This window comes from Chanodichthys erythropterus, chromosome 23, assembly GCF_024489055.1.
Source record: "Chanodichthys erythropterus isolate Z2021 chromosome 23, ASM2448905v1, whole genome shotgun sequence".
NCBI lineage: Eukaryota > Metazoa > Chordata > Actinopteri > Cypriniformes > Xenocyprididae > Chanodichthys > Chanodichthys erythropterus.
The window spans coordinates 10320001-10329040 of record NC_090243.1 but is presented as its reverse complement, the minus strand read 5'-3'; the positions used below and the strand labels follow the sequence as shown (position 1 = coordinate 10329040).

The 9040-nt window shown below is 38.3% G+C and overlaps 1 protein-coding gene across 4 annotated transcripts in view; it reads left to right on the top strand.

The window, feature by feature from the left end:
• Nucleotides 1–481: 481 nt before the first annotated feature.
• nup58 (nucleoporin 58) overlaps nt 482–9040 on the top strand; it is an 11489-nt gene continuing 2930 nt past the window's right edge. For 2 of the 4 annotated variants that reach the window (XM_067378009.1, XM_067378008.1), the window contains exons 1-11: nt 486–869; nt 1326–1483; nt 1595–1630; nt 1792–2061; nt 2132–2294; nt 2375–2440; nt 3167–3341; nt 3425–3504; nt 3607–3725; nt 3829–3911; nt 5315–5516. In XM_067378009.1, the coding sequence (XP_067234110.1) occupies nt 790–869; nt 1326–1483; nt 1595–1630; nt 1792–2061; nt 2132–2294; nt 2375–2440; nt 3167–3341; nt 3425–3504; nt 3607–3725; nt 3829–3911; nt 5315–5516 (1432 nt within the window). In that variant the 5' untranslated portion in view covers nt 486–789. Of the gene's footprint in view, nt 870–1325; nt 1484–1594; nt 1631–1791; nt 2062–2131; nt 2295–2374; nt 2441–3166; nt 3342–3424; nt 3505–3606; nt 3726–3828; nt 3912–5314; nt 5517–9040 lie in introns of all 4 variants that reach the window. The other 2 variants (XM_067378007.1, XM_067378006.1) reach the window with 2 other exon arrangements.

Genomic DNA, 9040 nt, shown 5'->3' with positions numbered 1-9040 from the left:
GAATCAGCGTATCGAATCGTGATTCGGATCGCGTGTCAAACCGCCAAACTGCTGAAATCACGTGAATTTGGCGCTCAGAAAAGCTGATTCGATACGCTGATTCATTATGCTCCGAAGCTTCCTGAAGCAGTGTTTTGAAATTGGCCATCACTATATAATTCGTTATTTTTTTTATTTTTTTTGGCGCACCAAAAATATTCTCGTCGCTTCATAATATTAATATTGAACCACTGTACTCACATGAACTGATTTAAATGTGTTTTTAGTACATTTATGGATCTTGAGAGAGGAAATGTCATTGCTCCCTATGCAAGCCTCACTGAGCCATCGGATTTCATCAAAAATATCTTAATTAGTGTTCCGAAGATTAACGAAGGTCTTACGGGTGTGAAACGGCATGAGGGTAAGTAATAAATGACAGAATTTTCATTTTTGGGTGAACTAACCCTTTAAAATGCTCCTGCATTTACTTTCCAAGCCAGTAGGTGGCAATACGGCGCAGCAAATAATGTTTGAACTGTACAGCAAAACCAAGGAAACAGAAGAAGAGGAGATTTTGCGCGGAAACACGGAGCAGCAACGTTTTCAATACTTGGAAAGTCATTGTAGTTTAAAATAATAATACAGTCTCTTGTTTAGAGTCTTTTATTTATATATTTTCCATATGCTTCAGAATATTTTGGTTGTCGCTTTTATTATGCAACGTATGTCGTAAGTAGTGTGTTTTGGGCCTCCACGAGGTCGGACCCGCTTGAATCTGATTATCGATTTGGGGACTTTAAGTCCAGAATGTCCAGCTTTAACTTCGGCTCAAGTACCCTCGGGTCCACCGCCACTGGCGGGGGCTTCTCATTTGGAGCTGCGACCAGGTATGTTGACACATCATGTCAGCTTTCAACAGTGTGTTCCGTTTAACGTTAAATGAGTTATCCAGAATTATGTGTAAAACATAAACACACGTCTAAGATGCCAGCTTAAAATATTCCTTTGAATTAGCTGGTCAATTACAATTTGCTCTTTACAATTCAAGCTCACATTTTAGAATTGGTTTCACTGTCGTATAAAAATGTATTTACTAAATGGTTCCCTAAATGTTTTGTCTAAATGTTATAATACAGTTCATGCCCAAAAAATACAAAGTTCTATAATTAAAAATTCAGTCATTGTCATCCTCTATAGTAGATGTTAGGAATGATTCATTCTTGAGTGTTCAACAAGTAATATAGATTTAGAAATGTGTATATCTAAAATAAATATTTATATTGTTAAGATGCAGATATATTTTAATGTAATACAAATATTTTTAATGTTCGATCCTTTTCCAGCACACCTGCTGCAGGCACGGGTGGATTCACACTCGGAGGTTTTGGCACGCCGACCTCCGCTCCGGCCGCCACTAGTACCACCTCCACACTGGGATTTGGGTCCAGTTTGTTTGCACAGAAACCAACAACTGGATTCTCCTTTAACACACCTGCCTCAGGTTCCTGGCTGCTCTTATGACAAAAAAAAATACTGATTTAATTAATATTATTCTAATTTGGTAGCTTGATCATAAATAACATTATCATGGTTAATTCTATTTGCTTTTTAGGGGCTGCTGCTGCATCCACTACTGGCCTTACTTTAGGTAAGCAGTTCTTCAAGAAAAAAAGAGATTTAGTCATTTATATATCACATTATTCCAGTGGATTTCAACCTTTTTGACTCCAATGCCACTCCCCAAGTTGTCCACAACAATGTCCGTGAAGCTTTTTAATACCGATACTTTTTGTTTTTGCCTGTTCTTAGGGAGTCTTACCACATCGACTGCTGGATCCACTGGGTTCAGCCTGGGCTTTGGAAAGCCAGCGGCCTCTGCTGCACCATTCTCACTGACCACCACCACCTCTGCACCTGCAGGCACAGGCCTGACTCTGGGCTCCGTCCTCACCTCCACAGCCCCTCAGACCAGCTCCACTGGCTTCTCCCTTAACTTGGGAGGAGGAGCCACCACTTCATCTGCACCTGCCCCGGGTTTTTCCTTTAGTTCCAGTCTCTTTTCCAACCCTACCTTGACAGGTCAGTCTTTTTTTCTACCTCTGTTTAAACTAGTATTTTTGCTTTTTTACTTATTTAATGTGTGTTTCAGGTTTGGGACAGTCTACATTAGGTGGACCTCTGAGTCTGGGTGGTTTAGTCTCTACCTCTGTCGCAAGCACCTCTGCCCCAGCACCCAGTCTCGGCCTGGGTGGAGTAGACTTCAGTACGTCCTCTGAAAAGAATACTGACAAGTTATCCAGCACCAGACCGGAGTAAGAACCACACCAAAATAAGCTTTTAAATCATCATAGTTTATTATATTATTATCTTACACTGCTGTTTATCTCTACAGGGACAGTAAAGCCCTCAAAGATGAAAACCTGCCTGGTCCGATCTGTCAAGATGTGGACAACTTTCAGTGAGTTCACCACTATTGCAAAGTTTAACCATCATGGAGTGAAAGTTTATTAATTGCACATGTTTTAGGTCCTGTCAGTTTAAACATTCAAGCTATTTTAAAACATTCTAACACAAGAAGATGCAAAAGAAAACTCAATTCTGCTCAACTCACAGAGCCGGACAGACAGCACTCGAACACTTTCTTGTCTATTTGTGCTTGAATGGACACATACATGCAAAATTGTCAAAATGCCCATCTCGGCGAGTATACTTGTAAACACAATCACTTATGGTTTACGTGAACGTAAAAAATTGAGAAAGAAAATGGATGAGTATGATTATTTTGTATCTGTGCATTAGCTCTTAAAGTGACAGCAGCCTAATATACCTGCCGCTGTCTGAATCATTAATGTTAAGCAAACGACAAAATACAAAGAGAAAATCAATTTTTGTAGCTTTAACAATGATTAATTGTATTTAATGTATACAGTGAAGTCTATGCAGTGTTATCCTACATTTAATTATTCAATTTCTGCACCTAAATACTGACGTACCTGAAAAATTCCAATTCACTACCCAACAAAATCAACCCAGACATTATAGAATGATTAGTTCTTTCCTAAAACTGTTTTCATATCGCATATCACAGAAAAACAAAATATCACAATGTCAGTTTCTTCCAATATCGTGCAGCCCTAAACACAACTTCCGTTTCATGTCAACTTTAATATCTGTTATTCCACAGGAAGTTTGTCAAGGAACAAAAGCAAGTTCAAGAAGAGATCAGCAGGATGTCCTCTAAAGCCATTCTCAAAGTGCAGGAGGACATCAAGACACTCAGGCAGCTCCTCTCTGTCTGTGCCAGTGGGCTGCAGAGAAATTCGCTCTCCATAGACAAACTGAAGTTGGAAACTTCTCAGGTTAGACAAATGTCCTTCAGACCATTGCAAACAGTTCAGCTGAGCATTGTTCAATCTTGTAATCCATCTTTTTCTTCATACAGGAGCTGAAGAATGCTGATATCGCACTTCGCACCCAGAAGACCCCTCCTGGGCTCCAACATGAAAACACAGCACCTTCTGAGTGAGTGAATCAGTGCAGTTCTACAACTGAACACCACTAAAAAGCAGTAAAAGTCGCTTACCAATAATTGTCCACCAATACACTGTCCATCTCTCCCTCCAGTTATTTCCGGTCGCTGGTGGAGCAATTTGAGGTGCAGTTACAGCAGTACCGTCAGCAGATTGAAGAACTCGAGAATCATCTGACCACCCAGAGCAGTGGCTCCCACATCACCCCTCAAGGTTTTAATTTGCGCTATGCTCTGTCAACTAAATAAAACACTGCCCTGATCCACGTTAGAAATGTAGATATCCTAGTGACTTTATGATGTCATCTATCATGTAGATTTGTCCCTGGCCATGCAGAGACTCTACCAGACGTTTGTTGCTCTTGCTGCACAGTTGCAGGGAGTTCATGAGAATGTTAAGGTAAGTTTTGAACATTTCTTATATGGGCCAATTTAAAAAAATATATATATATATTTAAATACATACACAGTACTGTTCAAAGGTTTGGGGTCAGTAAGATTTGTTTAATGTTTTTGAAAAAGTCTGCTCACCAAGGCTGCATTCGTTTGATTAAAAATTCACGAAAAAAAAAAAACGTAATATTGTGAAATATTATTACAATTTAAAGGGATACTCCACTGTTTTTTCATATTAAACTATGTTATTCCCTTAACTAAGACGAGTTGACATACCTCTCTCGTCTCAGTGCGTGCACTAAATCGCTCTGTCTTGCGGCGAAACTTTGTTAGCACTTAGCTTAGCCCAGTTCATTCAATAGGGGCCAAGCAGAGAAGCAACCAAACACCTCCACGTTTTCCCTATTTAAATAGTTACTCGAGTAGTATAACTCGACCTAGGACGGTGACACAAAACAAAACGTTGCGCTTTTCTAAGCGTGTAAAATGGATAACTATATTGTATGGCGGAATACCATAGCAAGTGCTCGGGAGCACTTTGACTTGGCGCAGTAATATCTTCACTCGTGAAAAGTCCTCTCACTGGCCCCCGCTCCCACTCCTGTAAAAGTCACTTTGGTTCTATTGACGGAAATGAGAGGGAGCGGGGTATAATATAGTTATCCATTTTACATGCTTAGAAAAGCGCAACGTTTTGTTTTGTGTCACCGTCCTAGGTCGAGTTACTCTACTCGAGTAACGTGGAGGTGTTTGGTAGCTTCTCTGCTTGGCCCCTATTGAATAAACTAGGCTAAGCTAAGTGCTAACAAAGTTTCGCCGCAAGACAGAGCGATTTAGTTCACGCACTGAGACGAGAGAGGTATGTATCAACTCGTCTTAATTAAGGGAATAACATAGTTTAATATGAAAAAACGGTGGAGTATCCCTTTAAAATAAGTTTTCTGTTATGTTAATGTTAATATGTTTTAAAATGTAATTTATTCCTGTGTATCATTACTCCAGTCTTCAGTGTCACATGATCCTTTAGAAACCATTCTAATATAATTATTTGGTGCTCAAAAATGTCATTTCTTTTATTTTCATATTTCTAAAACTTTTTTTCTTTTTTTTTGTGGAAACAGTGATACTTTTTTTAGGAGCCTTTAGTGAATAGGAAGTACATCATTTATTTGAAATGTAAATATTTTATATCATAAATGATTTTACTGTCATTTGTCATCAATTTAATGCTAAAAGGTATTTTTCCTTTTAAAATCCTCTTTAACCCCAAACTTTTGAACAGCAGTGTATATTATACACCTTCTTTAGAATAACATGCACTGAAAAATCAAGCACAGTAATTTATTAATACATTAAGATGTCATAATAGAATGATTGTATTTGAAAAGTGTTTTCTCTTCTCTGTAGACTCTCAAACATCAGTACCTGGGCTACAGACGAACCTTCCTCGATGACTCCACTGATGTGTTTGAGTCAAAACGTGTTGCCGGCAAGAAATGGCAGAGCTCTCCGCACGTCACCACAGGCCCCGCCCCCTTCGGCAGCGTTCCCAATGCAGCAGCCGTTGCCATGGCTGCCACTCTCACTCAGCAGCAGCAGCCGGCTCCAGGTCTGACCGCCTTCAAGTTCTAGACATCTTGACCTCTAGACTGATAGAATGACAAGGGAGGAATAGAAAGAACGAGAGAGGGGGGAAATGTTGGAGAGGCAGACAGAGCAAAAGGATTCAAAAATAAACCGTAAATTCAGTCAGTGTCTGTTTTTTGTTTTTATATATTTTTAAACTTTGTCTCTATTGGAGATATGGAGCAACAGGGTTTGTTTAACATACATCATGTGACTCTACGTGTGCCAACTAGTATGTTGTGAGGTTATAGATGCTGACTGTCTTGCCCACTTCCGTTTTCTTTCTAATCTCTTTTCCTCTCTTGAGAAAAAAAAAACATTAGATGTAAAGCCAGAGCATCAAATGCTATTATGATACAGCCCATAAGTTTTAACCATGGGCACATTCCGAATCAAGTAAAACTTTAGAAGGGGGTTTGCCATCTTGAGGTGGTCTGTTTGTGTTTTGGAGGGATGGGTTTTCTATTTCGAGTGGCACAGAATCTCTGATATTCCAACAGCACTAATGTAGCCACACTACACAAAGTAGCCAAACACTTTGTAGAGTAGACTTGTACCCGATACACATGGATTGAAACGCTTTCACACTTATTTCCGGGTAGCTCACATTTTATAATAATCAACTAAAACTATATTCCTTCATGGAAGATGTGAAAGTTGTTGTTTTGAAGTGCCAACATACACTTTTCTGCCAACACAATTGCTGTGGCTGAGGCTTTCTGAGCAATATGTTGTTTTTAGATGGCGATAAAAGCTGTGTAATTCTGTTAAAAAATGAACATGCTATGCAGGAAAGAGATTGTCGTACCTCAGGACAGGAACACATTTAGTTCTTTCCGTACTTTTCTCAGTTGGTGGCATCCTACTGCTAACATGCATTTTGTTAGCTGCATCCAAAACTATTCTTGAATAATGTTCATAATCAAGTAAAGCTTTTTGCATGAGCCTCCACATCTCATCTGCGATCAGTTTAAATACAGAAAACGTGCATTGTAACGTCTTGATCTGTCAGAACAGCAAGTTCTTGTTTGGTTTAGTGAAGGAAGATGATGTCAGACTGTTTTATTCCCAAATATATACATTCGCTTTCTTTTTGTGGTTGTGGTGATTTTGCATTAACTGGATTTCTATGAGGTTGGCATATGCATGTGTAGATGTATATGAAGGGAGTGTGTAAGCTACTGACTCTGAGGCGCATTAAGGTCATTTACTGTATTTCATTCGACAGCTCAGTGAATATGAAACAATTTGTGTGTGTGTATTTTGTTCTTGATTGAAGGTTTCTTTGCTTTGGTGACACCCTCCATCCGTCTGTAACCATGGTTGCATTTGTGGTTTCCATGGAGACTTGCTGGCAATAATAGCCGGTCGGAGGTGTGAGAGATACTGCTAGATGTTTCACTTCCAATAGCACAGAATCGATTTCTTCTGGGTTCTCAGTCTACAGAGAACAATCAAGTTAGACATTTTTTTTTTTCTTTTTTCTTTTTTTTACTAGAAATAAGTCGACAAAAGGGCTTCATCAGTGTGATCCATTAACCAAAATCATTTGGCTAAAAAACTTGACTGTTCCTCATTCACATTTTGTTGTTTTCCCAATATATTTAGGTTTTTTTAATAGTAATACAGTATTTTTTGGAAATGGACTGTACCTTTTGTGCCTAAGAAAGTCTAGGCTGTTGTGGGTGCTTTTGCATATTAAATAAACTGTAAATATGTAGTGCGCTAAACCAATGGCATGGCTTATTTAGTTGCACAGTGTATATACACACACAGCACCAGTTGTGAGAAATATAATTTCCTGGCATTTTCTTTTAGAATTAACCCAATCACAAATGGCTATAAGACACTGCAGTTAAAGGGTTAGATCACCCAAAAAAGAAAATTAGATCATTAATTACTCACCCTCATGTCGTTCAACAACCGTAACACCTTCATTCATCTTCGGAACACAAATTAAGATGTTTTTGATAAAATCTGATTGCTCAGTAAGGCCTGCATTGCCAGCAATAACACTCCCTTTTTCAATGCCCATAAAGCTACTAAAAAATGTAAAAGTTCATGTGACTACAGTGGTTCAACCTTAATATTAAAAAGCGACTAGAATACTTTTTGTGCGCCAAAAATGCAAAATAGCGACTTTATTCAACAATATCTAGTGATGGGCGATTTCAAAACACTGTTTCATGAAGCTTCAAAGCTTTACGAATCTTTTGTTTCGAATCAGTGGTTCGGAATGTGTCGCTATTTTATTTTTGGTGCACAAAAAGTATTCTAGTCGCTTTATATGGTTGAACCACTGTACTCACATGAATGGATTTAAATATGTAGTAGCTTTATGGGCATTGAAAAAGGGACTGTTATTGCTGGTGATGCAGGCTTTACTGAGCCATCGGATTTCATGAAAAATATCTTATTTTGTGTTACAAAGGTGAACAAAAGTCTTATGGGTGTGGAACGACATGAGGGTAAGTAATTAATGACTGAATTTTCATTTTTGGGTGAACTAACCCTTTAAGTTTGATAAAGATGAAAATCATACACAGACACTAGGTGTTGTTCATGTTCTCACTTTATTTAAGGGCTACGGTGTTCAAGCCTTTAGTTCGAGTGAACTTGCTGCTTTATGGGACTGTTGATGGTCCACGGTGAAGGATTGTGCCAAACTTCAGTATTCGGAACTGCAGTTTTTATTATTCTCAGCCTTTTGATGGCCCAAAGCTGCTATTTCATGCTTAAATCCATCTTTCTCTACCATGGCTGTCATAACTTGTAGGTCTGAGTAATAGTGGAGGATGAAATACCTTTTCTAACACCATTTCAAATAACCTTTCTTACTAAAGACGACTTTCTGCTTTGTGGGAATGATGTGAGAATCAGATCAGATAGTCCACCTATGGACGTCCACTACAGACCATTGTGAATCTCAGATCTTACAGGCTTTCTTTTGCTTTTAATCGCCAATCTATTATACTAATAAATGATCTTACTGCATGTCATGGTTTAAAAAAAACGCTTTTAGGAAGTTGTGGCTTTTGTGTGTTGTGTTGGTACTTTTATCAAAGCTCTTACACAGGATGTCTGTTTATAGACATGCCTGAATCTTGGTATACGTTTCCATTCCTTGGAACACATATGGGGCTTATAATTTTGGTTGTTTACAAATAGTATCATAGTGAATTCTATAATCTAACTTATAATTTGATTTGATTATGCTTGTTGATGCATATGAAATTGTGTGCCTTTTGGATACAGCATTTAGTCCTAACCATTGTTTGAAATGCATTTTTGGCACAGGTTGGCTTTAATCGTTTTGAACAGTGTTAATGCCATAGCTACTACTAGGAATCGGTTTGTCCTCAACTGTCTGTCATGTTTAATGTAATTTGAATTGACAATAAATCAGTTTTTTTAAAGAAAAGCCCTTGTCTTTGTTTCTTTTTGACTGATAAATCATTGATATTTGTCAATGAATTGGATAAAAACACTGCATTTGAGATGCTGATT